This window comes from Trichophyton rubrum (assembly GCF_000151425.1).
Source record: "Trichophyton rubrum CBS 118892 genomic scaffold supercont2.15, whole genome shotgun sequence".
Lineage (NCBI taxonomy): Eukaryota > Fungi > Ascomycota > Eurotiomycetes > Onygenales > Arthrodermataceae > Trichophyton > Trichophyton rubrum.
Genome location: NW_003456414.1, coordinates 125,588 through 138,279, shown reverse-complemented (window position 1 = coordinate 138,279; position 12,692 = coordinate 125,588). Strand labels below are relative to the sequence as shown.

Here is a 12,692-nt window from a genome sequence, read left to right as displayed (position 1 = left end):
ACACCAAATAAAGAGCCTCATGAGATAAAGGCCATGGGCTAAAGGCGTCACGGGAAAGGGGTAACGTAATAAAGGATAATTTCCTAAGTTATACTGAAAAACAGTGGCAAGTAAACGTGCTTTTTCTGGCCCATAATTGCATTGTGAAGAAAAGGAAGACGCCATATTCCCGGTAACCGACCACAATAAAAACCTTTAAGCACCAAGCCATAGCCGTTCCACCCACAATGCCTAGGAAAAATAAGAAAAAGGGAGGAGAAAAAATAGACACAGGTAAAAGGAAAAATAACACCCTGTGAGTCAAGGAGTAGAAAGCTGGAATCTCAGAGGTACTACCCAGGCGCTGCCAAACTCAACTCCGTGACGACGACGGGTTCCGTATTTTCTCCATGCAACAGGACTGATTCCCACATCCGCAACCGCAATTTGCCAGGACTCTCCCCCTCGTGAAGACAAAGCAGTCACTAAACCTGTCTTAGGTGCACCAAGACAGATGACAAATTGGGAAGATACTGCGAGTTGGGATCCTTGAGAGACAGTTGCTTCTCCTATGTGGTATTAGTTATGGAATCGATATAAGAAAGAATATATGAGATAGGCGTATATTCAACTTACCCGTAGTTGCAGATAGGCCAGAAGGAACATCAACGGATAGAATATCAATCTTGCTTCGATTGACCCAGGATATAATTTCAAAGGCAGTTGCTTGGTCATCGGTACGCAAATCTTCGAATGCAACATGCATACCAAAAAGCGCATCGATGATAAGTTTGGGTTTAAAATCACCCATCGAGAGCCGAGCGGAAAGATCTTCCCATCGCATGACATTGCCTCCTGCTTTTTGGAATATATCAATTTGCTTCTGGAACCCGTCGGTAAATTCACCATCACGACCATTGCCTAGAACACATAGGGAAACACGATAACCACGATTGCGTAGGTGGCGAGCAGAAGCAACGGTGCGTGCACCAGTGCGATGGTTTCCCACAAACACTACGATTATTGATGGCACACGCAGCCCTGTTGCGAGGGAGATCGCTCCTTCAGCAATGCCTCTACCAGCATTCTCCGTGACGATGTCTTCAGTAAGACCGAGCTCTGAGACGGCTATTTGCTCAATCTCCACCATTTGAAGAGGGCTGATGCTTGGGCATTTTCTTCCGGTAGTTATCATGTGGAGCGCGCCGCCTGATGGACTTGACGACCCTGTCATGGAGGATGCGGAATGTTTCATGACTTTGATTGGCTGCGGGCTGACAGTACGGGCAGACGTGAGATGCGGGCGACCCAGGATGGTGAATTGAGCGGAAGACGGAGTAGACGCTATCACACCACTACCCTTCCGCGATGGCATAGAACGGTTGCGACTTGATGTCCGGCCATTGCCTGTGCACTCATCGTCCGTTTCTCCAGCTTCGCTATTCCATTGGGAAGTATGCTGCTGAGTTGTAGAGTCCAATACATTTTCTGTATAGTGAAGGTTCTTTCCTCCATTTGTCCCAGGTTTAGGCCGCCTATTGAAACTTGCTAAGCGATCTTCCAGAGGGGTCATATCATCATTTCTTATTTCATCAAACACTCTTCGTTTGTCAAACTTGGATAGATTACTTTGGAAGTCAAAGTCACCAAGCTCCTGGATATCAGTGGCCTCTTCAGTTGCCCATCCATTCAAATTCTCTTTCTGGGCTCGAGTCTTTTTAGCCTTTAGCTTTGACTTGTTGGCGGTTGGAGAAGTATCAATTGGTTCGATGAAGGCAGTCTGCCTCCATCCCTTGCCCAGGACGCCCTTTCTACCATGGCTGGTTGCAGAGACATGCATTTCAGTCGCAGTGATATCAGTTGTTTCTCCACCCTCCTTGTCTACTTTCCCTCTATTACCTCGCTTGCCCCGCTTCCCCACGGGCTTAAGTTGAGGGGCGGCTGAGCTATTAACTCCGCGAGCTCGGTCATGAGGTACGGAGTTATGCTCTAGCTCCTGTTGTTCAACAATATCTTCTCTAAGGGAAGAAGACTGGTCTGGCTTGCTAAGCTCTAAGTCACTAAAGGGTGCGTTCAGTGTGGCCGGAAGTCGTGCGTGGTGTCCAAGATGGCTCGCATGCGCTGATGTCGGCACCTCCGAGCCCCCCAGCATAACAGGTGAAGTGGAAATTGTATGCGACGGAATGGTCACTGGCTCTACCTCGTTGTTTGCATTCTGGCGTCCATCCTGTGTAGATGGGCGTTTAAAACTCAAGATCGCCGGATCCACGAAAGATGGAGCGCCTGCGCCGTGGGACACGGACTCAGATTGGGTTGAAGCTGTAGGACGTGGTAGTTGGCCATGCTGAGAGGAAGAATGATATCCACTATTGTCGAAGTGTCCATTTCTATGGTGCACTGGTGTTTGAGGAGCTGGTTCGCTGGATATCTCTAGATCTGCGATTTTTGAACCGTCGATATGATACAAGGGGAAATGCTGGCCATTCCATAAGAGTATGGCTGGACGAATAATCAGCATGGCCAGTCAGAAAGTGACGAGGTGGAGAAAACACTCACCATTCTGTAGACTCAACCTGGTCCCTACGACATCAACGACTTCACCTTTGATCCGGCAATTGGGAGGGCTCTTGAGGGTCACAAGCACGGTGCAACCGATAAACTCCGAAGCCATGGCTGTGTATATGCGAACGATGTGCAGTAGAGTGGGGGGCGTAGTCGTCAGGTATCTCCCATGCCGCCGCACAGCAAAGGTTGCCTATGAAGCCTGGCTCTCCCTCCGGCTGAAAGTGTTTCTGGCTTCTTCTTCTTCTTCTTCTTCTTCTTCTTCTTCTCGTCTCCTGCGCAAAAGTTGCTCTTCTTTTCTTGTGAGGAAGCTGAGATGGAGGCTGAGCCAGTCACGTGGGCGGTTTATCGATAAGCAGCAAACAAAAAGCAAAAACAAACAAAGCAAGCAAGGGAGAGAGAGAGCGACTTTGCAGTAAGTAGTAGACGCTGGCCAGGCGTTTGTCTGGCGCTGGCGAGGACGATTTAGGGAGAGCTGGCGTCGCTGATATCGTTTGATGCAGGCCAGGGTCATCTGGTACCCTGTGACATCCCATCTTTATTTGCAATTCCCTTTGTTTGTGGGAGAATGACTTTGCTGTGTTTCATAGCGGCAGTTCCGTTCGGCGAGGACTGGCCGTGGCAATCCGAGTAAGCCGGTAGTGAGAAATGGTCTATAGCAGGCTGTGATATTAGCTGTGGTATCCGGGGACCCGAGACGGACGAAGGGAAGAGATAGCAGTGGGAAAGTTGGTTAAACCTGGAGAGGGAGGAATCGGACCACCGCGCGAAGACACGGGCTTGCTTGCTTTGAGCAGACAAGGAATTAAGAGAGTTAAGAGCATCCAGGCATCAGATTGAGAAAAATATCCGGTAGTTATAAGGCAGAGTATTCCGGGGAGCATAACCGTATAAACCTGGCAGTGTAGCAGCCTTCTCTCTGGTATCAACTGTCGGGATGTCTCGTCATCAGGGAAAAGGTCGAGACTGTCCTCGGTGCAAACATGACAAACATCCTCCAGCGTGTCTCTACAATCGCCCGCTGCGAGAACGACAGGACCATTGGATAGCGACAGGAATAGCTGCATAAGGACTGCAAGACCACGATAAGGCCAATTGGTCCTTGTTCGCCTTTTTCAGTCGTCTGGTGGCCTCGATAAAATGCTTGATTTTATGGACTACATCCAGCTCGCCTTCTCGGACGCCTCGGGATGGAACCGCGATAACTCATACTCTACCCTTACAGACACAGCGAAAGGTACTAGAGATTGCTATCAGATATTAGCCATCCATCTTGCAAACAAAATGAATTACTAGCATAGACTAACATATGAGTATAGCTCTTCTTGACTTTTCAACCCCCGAGCGACTCCGCGTTCACCTCTCGTCTCTGTCCACTCCCCAGTTTGCGACTGCCTACACGCTCGGAACGGTTGGCCTCATAGATGGCTCAGTTTCATACCTAGTCAGCACCATACCCCTCGACAAGACAACCAGTAGAAGTGCCTTGATACCCCTGCGCAGCCTTGTACCAGGCTACAGACAGATATATCCCCCTGCTGTCCCGCTGGACCCTGGCTTGGAATGGACCTTTAGGGATAGCAACAATATTGGAGACGCAGGGGAATCAGAAAGGAAGAGAAAAGCCACCCTCCTTCATGCAACGCTACATTTACCTCCTCCAACAACATTAACGGCTCTTTTCCTACATCGTCCTTCACCAACAACCAAGCTATCAGTCGCACTGTATTCTACTCAGGCTACCAATACATCGAAATCTGCACCTCCACAGGCATCCTTACTAACTCAATTGTTCCACGACACCGGAAAATACAGCACTGAATTCTTATTCAGTACAGACAACGCCTTATTCGGATTCCGAGGATTATGGAACTTTGGTCCTGATCCAAGAGAGCAGCCGAGTGATCATAGCGATACAAAAAACAATGACCAGCAGAAAAAGCCGTCTTGTTTGCAATCCGTGGCACTCCTCTCTGCAGGCGGAGAGGCTTATTATTCGCCAACTTCTAGTGTCATCGGCCTCTCGACCGGTGTGCGCTTTACTACATTGCCTGGTGCTTATGACCTTCGGTCAGGACCGGGTTCCTTACCTGCTGTAGGCGGTACTAGTGGCAGCCAAATCCCCTCTCCAATCTCAACATTTCCCTATACGTTAACTCTAACGTTGACTCCTCTAACGGGTTCTTTGTCAACGACTTACTCGCTTCTCGCTTCCCCAAATCTGGCCTTGAGTTCTCGTTTTGGATTCAACGTATATAGCTGGGAAAGTGAAATGGTTGCTGGATGTGAATTATGGCGCAATAAGAAGAAGATAAATTTGCATCACTACAACCCCGACGGAAGCATTGATGATCTGGCTTGGGCGAAGCGAAAGTTGGGTCTCCTGCCACCATTAGAACCCACAGATCAGTCGTCATCATCATCGCCTTCAGTCTCCTCTCTGTCTTCAGAATCGGTCATAAAACTCCGCGTTGATCAGTCTTTAAAAGTACGGCTACTTTGGGAAGGCCGTATAAAGGACCTGCTGGTCAGTGCCGGAGTTGCACTTGGGCCAACCACTCCACATTCCCCATCGATATCATGCTCGGGTGGATCTTCGTCTAAAGGCTATGGATGGACCGGTATGGGCGTGTCCGTGTTATACTCATCATGATTTAACTACGATTCAGTTTGATTCCCTCTTATATACCCTCGATTTTATAAGGGCAAGCCCAATCCCCTCGGCAATTTACTGATATAATGCTAGATCAATTACTAGTCTTTGGGTAATGATAGACTATTGACACGTTAACTATATTTAATGGTCTCTATTTAACATTAGGGACGCCCTGGTGAATACCACACTGTTAGTCTTTCACAGACGCCATCATTTCTTGTATAATATGTTTACAAGCGGGAGTTGATAATATCGACAACTATTACTGTTGTTAGCTGCATATCTGGAGGTATAGTATGTGGTGACTTACAGGCAGGCTTCAAGCTGGCGCCTCCAACCAAGAACCCGTCAACGTCCTTCTGCTTAGCCAATTCAGCGCAGTTCTTCTCGTTGACACTTCCTCCATAGATAACACGGGTAGCCTCAGAGACAGCGGGAGAAACGGTCTTGCAAAGCCATTCACGGATAGAAGCGTGGACTTCTTGAGCTTGCTCAGTAGTAGCGACCTTTCCGGTTCCGATAGCCCTAGATAATGCATTAGATCAACTTTGAATCGTCACCACCAAATTTGTTTAATGAACATACCAAATGGGTTCATAAGCAATGACAATGTTGGACCATTGCTGTTCAGTGACTTTGTCGGCAATAGCTTGCAGTTGTCGGGTAACAACGTCAACGGTCTTGTTGGCCTCTCGTTCCTGTTGAAAGGGTATTATATCAATTTACTGCATCTGTCTGGAATTTCCAATTTATATGGTAGTCCATACCTCGAGGGACTCTCCGATGCAGACAATGACGTTCAATCCACCTTCCACGGCGGCCTTTGTCTTGCGTGCAACAAACTATAGCCATAAGTAGCAATTGGTTAGCTCCGCAGTATACTTGATAGCAGGCGTGAATAACCCTACGTCATCATCCTCCTTGAGAATAACCCTTCTCTCACTGTGTCCGGTCAAAGTCCAGGTGATCTTGGAATCCTTCAACTGATCGACGCTAAGCTCTCCAGTGAAAGCACCGTTTGGCTTATCAAAAACGTTCTGTGCAGCAACTCCGATTTTGGAGTCTGCTTGGCTGCGGGCGAGGAGAAGGTAGATGGCCGGAGGAGAGATAACCACTTCGGTGTTGGCGTCGAGCTTAGCATTGTTGAGGTTGGTAATGATGTCGGAAATTGATTGAGATGTTCCATTCCTGTTATGCCCCAATTAGCTATTACTTCATGTCTATGTCTCGTGGTAATAATTGTGGTGGGGTTGTGGCTCACATCTTGAAGTTTCCCCCAACGAAAAATTTGCGAGCCATGGTGAATGTTGATTGTGCGTTCCCGTAGATTAAACAAGGAGAATTATGTCGGTAGCTAGGAATCTGAGGCAGAGGCGACGTCGAGTAATTGTAGATGTTGGTAGAAATCAGAGGTTGAGCGTTTAAATATTTTGGCGGGGGCCGCGGGGCACGGCAGAAACCGGATCTTGCTGCCATCCATATTGTGGTCCGTCTCCTCAATATAAACATCTCCCACATAGCTACGAAAACTTCAACAACAAGGCATACCTAGCTGTAAATTCTCCTCTTGAAGTCTATACAAAGAAGCTTAGGCGTCTGCTCGACATAGATCTTCAGATCGCGATACTTATCTCGGCTAGAATCCGCACTGGGCGCTGTAAAGGCATGGAAAGCTGGCCCACTATTACGTTACCCCGGGTAGATCTGGCAGTCGTCCCAGATCAAATGTCAGGGATAAGACAGACTCACCCTGCTGACAATACCTGGAACAGGATTCCAGAGCTTACGTTTAAGTACTCACCATGATTCGCAAGTACAATATTATTAGGAGTATCGGGAATGCGGCCCGAACCTCGGTCTAAGCCTTACAATAAAGAAAGGGATATGCTCTCATTTTTAAGTATGTATATGCTGATTAGTTGTCGTTTGGCACAGAAATTGAATAATCTACTTAGCTGGTCGACTATTAGCAAGCCTGAAATACTAAAAGAACTTTCCACTAGGGCGTTCTTTGGTACTCGATGGCTCTGATAATGTTTTGTGTTTATATAAATTATTAAAAGCGCACATGAAGTTGAAAGTATAGAATTCTGGGACATTAAATTTTGCCCCGCGCCCACCTGGTATTAAAGGAGGGCTGAGATGCATTACATTTGGTCTCCCGACTTGGGTTTTAAGATAACAGAGAAAGCGTTGACTTCCGTATGTAAATATTTGAGAGGACTCTGGTTATTAAATGTGGCGGTTCTGTCCAAACAGGTGTTGAAGATATATAAAGCGGTTACACATTTAGATTGATACACTCAAGTGATTCAAAGATCTATTTTACTGAGAGCAGCAATGTTTTAGAATAGTTATGTAAATTAACTAGCCATGCACTCTGAATCTCAAGCGCAGAGCGATTCAAAGGCTAAATTTGTGTCTTTTTAATATGTCGCTAGCACCTTTTATTCAGTGAAGGTTGGAGGGTAAAAACTGTTGAGCACATTGGAATAGAAAACAAACTGAATAGATAAAGCATTGAATGGATAGTGATGTTCCTAGATATTGGACAAAGCCATCAAGAGGATAAGAAACGGTTTGAGGCTTAAACTCAACCAGGGATGAGGTAAGAATAAGGTGAGGCACGTGACATTTTAACTTCAAATAGAGTTTGATGACTAAAGCAATGGCTTGGCACAACTTGACTGTTGGAAACTAGGATTATGTTGGACGGCTAACAGAGACGACGGATAAGGAATATAGGGTTTAATTTAGGATATCTGGAAAGAGCATAGATATCTTTCGCTGGATTTGGTAGAAAGAACATAGCAGAGGTGCAAGGGAACGAGGAGAATTGATGGATTTTCACGTGACTCATGACTAAGCTTCACTGATAGGAGTGCCAAGGACCGTCTTATCAACATTTCTCCGTCTCCGGCAGGCCCTCAAAAAAAAAAAAAAAAAAAAAAAAAAAAAAAAATCGAATCGATGATAGGAAGCAAGAATCCGTGATAGAGAAGCCTTCGAGTTTATAGATACCCTTCGAAGATTTCTTCCAGCCCATCCTGAAGGCGGCAAAGAGAAAAGATTTATCCTGATCTCGCACCCAGTTCCTTCCATCCAATCCATCAATCATGCCCATCTCAAAAAGAGCGAAGGTAATCCACGAGTCCAGGACTCAAAAAAAATCGCACAAAGAGCAGACTCGTCGACTATATGCAAATGTCCAAGCTGCCGTTGAGGAATATGACCATCTCTTTGTATTCGCTGTTGATAATATGAGAAACACTTATCTGAAGGATGTACGGACCGAGTTTTCGGACAGTCGGTGAGTTTTATCTTCCATTCTACTCATGCTTCTATTGTAAGAAACTGTCTATGCAATTCCGTGTGCTAATGGTATGTTCAGACTCTTCTTTGGCAAAACCAAGGTCATGGCAATTGCTCTAGGAACAACGCCGGAAACCGCATATGCACCAAATCTCAACCTTCTCTCACCGTATCTCACTGGCGCAGTTGGATTACTATTTACATCCCGCGACCCTCAATCTGTTCTCGACTTCTTCGAATCATTCCACCCCATTGACTTCGCTCGCGCGGGGAATATAACACCTCGGTCTTTCACAATACCCAGCGGGGTCGTATATTCACGAGCTGGTGAAATACCGGCCGAAGATGACGAGCCGATCAGCCATACAATTGAGCCAACTCTACGGAAACTGAACGTCCCTACGAGGCTGGTGAAGGGGAAAGTTATGCTAGAAATGGAGGGTGACGGATATCAGGTCTGCAAGGCAGGCGAAGAGCTTGATTCCAGGCAGTCAACGCTCCTGAAGATGTTTGGCGTCGCTGTTGCTGAATTTAAAGTTGAGATGAAGGCTCGCTGGGAGAAGAAGAGCGGAGAGGTTGTGGTGTTGGAGAAACAGGAAATAATGGAGGTCGATGCATGAGGAGCATGTAGGAGCCGGTATGGATTTCCCCCTAATTTCTTTTATCTTCACTCTCAAGCGTTCCTATCGTTCGATGAGGTGATGACTGTTTGAAACCAGTGAGCATATTCTTTATTGGAGTTCGGCGATTGGCGTCAATATTTGATGACGGTTTTCTTCTTGGGATATTTATCATCCTTGGCTTTCATCTTCCACCATGCTGAAATGGAAAAAGTTATCTGTTTCTATACCATCTGGGTCTGCATTGTTAAATTTAAGAGCTAGACAATACATGACTAATGAAGGAGAAATTTAACTAGGGACCACTACCTGTATTTGCAATGATCAATGCCAGAAAGTTTAGAGGATGCTAAACAGCCTTACCCGATCTTACCTACAACAGATTATAAACGTACAATTTCACCTTCACCACAGGGTTCCATAAAGTACATACTTACCACCCAGTAAAACAGTTCCAAAGGGAAAAGATAAAAGAAAAGGCAGGAGGCGCAAGATTCAAAGTTGACAAAAGGATCGAAAGTTAAGAAGGTATAGTAGTAAGACATCACTTCGAGAATTAGTAACGCAAGACCGTACAAGACGGTAACCGGAGGGGATCAGATGGGGGTATCCACGGCGTATTCCGGCATCTTGTAGCTTGGGATAGGTCGTTATAAGGCGGAAAATATGTTACCTCATGTGTTGTAAATCGGGAGCGGATCGTCGAGTCCATTTAGGGAAAAGTGAGGTAGCGGGCGTTTCTCTTCTAAGCACCCATGATCTTACCCTTGAGGCTATGAAAAGAGCAGACAAAATGAATTTGCAACCCACCAACAAACCAGTATTGAATTGTTAGGATATGTCGGACTCAGTATCTTCGTTTCGTCCTAGGATCATCGTATGCGTCCCCCTCATGGTGTCTCTTTCTCGGGGGGTCATCATCACGCCGACTGTATCTGTCTCTGTCACGATCACGGTCCCGCGGCCTATCACGGTCACGATCGCTTCGACCACCCCGGTCTCGGTCTCTATCACGATCACGATCTCTGTCCCTATCCCTGTCTCTGTCACGATCTCCGTATCCTCTGGGCCTGACGGGTTCTCGGTTGCTGCCAGTTACACCACGATCACCCGATCTGTCGTACCTGGAGCCACCTCGGCTTCTATCGTCAAAGCGTCTGTCTCCGTAGCCATCACCATTTTGCTGACTATACCCACCACCACCCCGGCTTCCACCAGGGCCCAAGGGAGCGTTGGGAGGAGCCTGGCCCGATGCACCGTTGGCCGAACCTCCAAATCCGCTACGACCGCCCTGGAAGCCAACTCCTCCACGGCCGCCAAAGGGCCTATCGCCTCCTCTAAATCCACCTCGGAAGCCTCCCCTTGGTCCTCGGAAGCCGCCTTGGAAGCCACCAGGCCCAGAAGGGGGGCCATACCCGCCAGGACCCATTGGTCTTGAGGGCATTGCTTTGGTATATCCACGGCCACCTAGCCCACCGCCGAATCGACGTGGTTTCCATCCCTTGACCGTACGTCCACGCTCGACGTCCACAAGAGCTCGTCGGTCTTTGATGCGAATTCCATCTGTTTCCTTGTAGGCGGCTGTAGTTGTGACGCAAGAGCGATCAATTGCATTAGTCATGTATTTGATTACCTTGTCATAGCTGTATTTATATATTGAGTAGGGGATAGGAAGGGGGTGGAGGGGTGGTTCAAGATTCAGTACCCTTCATATCTTTTTCACGTTCATATACTATAAAAGCATAGCCTCGGTGCGGTTTCTTTGGGTTGGGGTTCTTCGTGTCTTTCACGATTCGAATCTAACAAAGACGAAAAAATTAGCCAGTGCACACAAAGTAGAAAGGTGGATTGTTATAGTACACACCCTCTCTATAGGGCCGAACCGGCCAAACTCCCGTTCTAGATCTGCTTCTTTGACGTCGTAGCTCAGTCTGGAGACAAATAACGTTCTAAACGGGTCACCACGAATCTGTGGATCTTCAGAAGGGTTATCTATAACCAAGACGTTAGTAAGATTGTGGACAACAGCAACAGTATTAGTAGGGTATATGCGCACATGCTGCAAGACCTTCCTCCAGGCGTTTCGTAGTCTGCTCCCGTTTCTCCATCTTCAGCCTATCCTTGCGCTGGAGCCAACTCTCCGTCGCATTATAAGGAACCTCCTCTCCATACTTCTTCAGCTCATCGAGATAACCCGCAACACCAGATATTGTACTTGGCTTCACATCGTCGGGCGCTCTGCTGATGGGCTGAAGGTAACGGAGCGGAGGACGCGGCGCAAAGAGCGCGAGGAGGTTTGGAGGGAGTTTATCCGTCATGGCTGAAAGCAGCAGAACCAAACAAGCAGCATGTAGAGTGGTCTACCCAGACTCAAGCATCAAAGACGGTCTTCGCGGGCGACAGGCAGAGATCAGGCCTTCCTCGCTGTCGCGCAGTTTGTATTTTCCTGTTGTTCGACATCGCCTTTTTTGGCTTTTTCTCAGGCTTTGTCGCGGGAAGCTTAGTCATCAGAAACTGACCAATCACATTAGATAAACTCACTGCGCATCAAAAAGTTCGAACTTTTGCAAGTTCGACAAGGAAGCAGAAGACGAAGAAGAGCAGGGACAACTTCTGGATTACATACGGGGAGGAAGTCGCAAATATGCCGGTCAAAGGAATAGTTTCGCTGGCTTCTGGCCGGGTAGGTAGCGGTCCGCCTGCTGGTTGCGTGATTCTTTGCTAATTGGTGACCTGCTGCAGAATGGTGTAGGAGCTTTTATCTTGCAGTGCAAGCGACTCGACTTTCACTACTGCGACTGGGCAGGCAGTTCCAAGGGCATGAAGTGAGTATTTTTTACTCCATATCCCTTCTTCAGTTTTGTATGAGCTGGATCTAATTGATGTCTATCAGCTCCTTCATCAAGGAAATGCTTCCCGATTTTGCCAAACGAAACCCTCAGATTGAAATCCGCATTTCTCCCCGTCCTCACAAACACCCCATCATTAAGGGACACTATATCAATGGTCGCGAGAAAGCAATCTGCGTGCGAAATCTCGAAGTGTATGAAGTTCTTCAGAAAGCGAATTTGTTGAAGGAAGCTAGTGGAGAGAAGCTACGACGGACGAATAAGCCTGTTCTCAGCACGAATGAGAGTGTCAGAGGCATCTGGTCTCCATACCATGGAGATATGAAGCAGATATAATATTTTCGACCTGGTTCCTATGTTGGGACTACACGTGGTTGACGAGAATGTACTATTATTACGGCATGGCGTGTCTGGTTTGATTTCATTCCTCGAGTGACTTTTTTTTTTTTTTTTTTTGATATTTGGAGGTATATTGCATCATACTCGGGAGTTGTATATGATTACTAGGGATATATTCTTAGATACAGGTCCTCCATCCCAACCAGTTACTTTTTCCTGGTAATATTGCAATAAAATTACATGCCGATCAGAGCAGTAGCAGACTAAAGAAAATCCCCGTAGGAGGAAATATCGAAAGAAATGTATGTATATACCGCTTAAGAAAAAAGACTGAAGATGAATGCACCTGAACCATGAGATGTTGGGTATTGAAAT

At 46.9% G+C, this 12,692-nt stretch overlaps 7 protein-coding genes across 7 annotated transcripts; 3 read left to right on the top strand and 4 right to left on the bottom strand.

Moving 5' to 3' along the window:
* Positions 1-300: 300 nt before the first annotated feature.
* Positions 301-2,497, bottom strand: TERG_08500 (YjeF family domain-containing protein; the record flags this gene model as incomplete). The annotated part of the gene is made up of 2 exons (XM_003230976.2): positions 301-548; positions 616-2,497. 2 exons carry the CDS (start codon positions 2,495-2,497, stop codon positions 301-303), a joined length of 2,130 nt encoding a protein of 709 aa, XP_003231024.2.
* Positions 2,498-3,212: 715 nt separating this feature from the next.
* TERG_12691 (uncharacterized protein) lies at positions 3,213-3,608 on the bottom strand (the record flags this gene model as incomplete). Its single annotated transcript, XM_047751615.1, has 1 exon — positions 3,213-3,608. One exon carries the CDS (start codon positions 3,606-3,608, stop codon positions 3,213-3,215), a length of 396 nt encoding a protein of 131 aa, XP_047607560.1.
* Positions 3,609-3,681: 73 nt separating this feature from the next.
* Positions 3,682-5,194, top strand: TERG_08499 (mitochondrial distribution and morphology protein 10; the record flags this gene model as incomplete). Its single annotated transcript, XM_003230975.1, has 2 exons — positions 3,682-3,778; positions 3,861-5,194. The coding sequence occupies 2 exons, from the start codon at positions 3,682-3,684 to the stop codon at positions 5,192-5,194; spliced, it is 1,431 nt and encodes a 476-aa protein (XP_003231023.1).
* Positions 5,195-5,427: 233 nt separating this feature from the next.
* Positions 5,428-6,715, bottom strand: TERG_08498 (triosephosphate isomerase; the record flags this gene model as incomplete). Its single annotated transcript, XM_003230974.2, has 6 exons — positions 5,428-5,456; positions 5,508-5,722; positions 5,783-5,895; positions 5,965-6,039; positions 6,106-6,385; positions 6,459-6,715. 6 exons carry the CDS (start codon positions 6,713-6,715, stop codon positions 5,428-5,430), a joined length of 969 nt encoding a protein of 322 aa, XP_003231022.2.
* A 1,598-nt stretch (positions 6,716-8,313) lies between these two features.
* Positions 8,314-9,129, top strand: TERG_08497 (mRNA turnover protein MRT4; the record flags this gene model as incomplete). The annotated part of the gene is made up of 2 exons (XM_003230973.1): positions 8,314-8,507; positions 8,589-9,129. The coding sequence occupies 2 exons, from the start codon at positions 8,314-8,316 to the stop codon at positions 9,127-9,129; spliced, it is 735 nt and encodes a 244-aa protein (XP_003231021.1).
* Positions 9,130-9,976: 847 nt separating this feature from the next.
* On the bottom strand, positions 9,977-11,795 carry TERG_08496 (uncharacterized protein; the record flags this gene model as incomplete). Its single annotated transcript, XM_003230972.2, has 4 exons — positions 11,186-11,795; positions 10,994-11,121; positions 10,835-10,928; positions 9,977-10,710 (listed from the first exon to the last, which is right to left on the bottom strand). The coding sequence occupies exons 1-4, from the start codon at positions 11,445-11,447 to the stop codon at positions 9,977-9,979; spliced, it is 1,218 nt and encodes a 405-aa protein (XP_003231020.1). The 5' UTR covers positions 11,448-11,795.
* On the top strand, positions 11,774-12,314 carry TERG_08495 (mitochondrial 54S ribosomal protein MRPL51; the record flags this gene model as incomplete). Its single annotated transcript, XM_003230971.1, has 3 exons — positions 11,774-11,812; positions 11,872-11,954; positions 12,023-12,314. 3 exons carry the CDS (start codon positions 11,774-11,776, stop codon positions 12,312-12,314), a joined length of 414 nt encoding a protein of 137 aa, XP_003231019.1.
* Between the last annotated feature and the right edge of the window lie 378 nt (positions 12,315-12,692).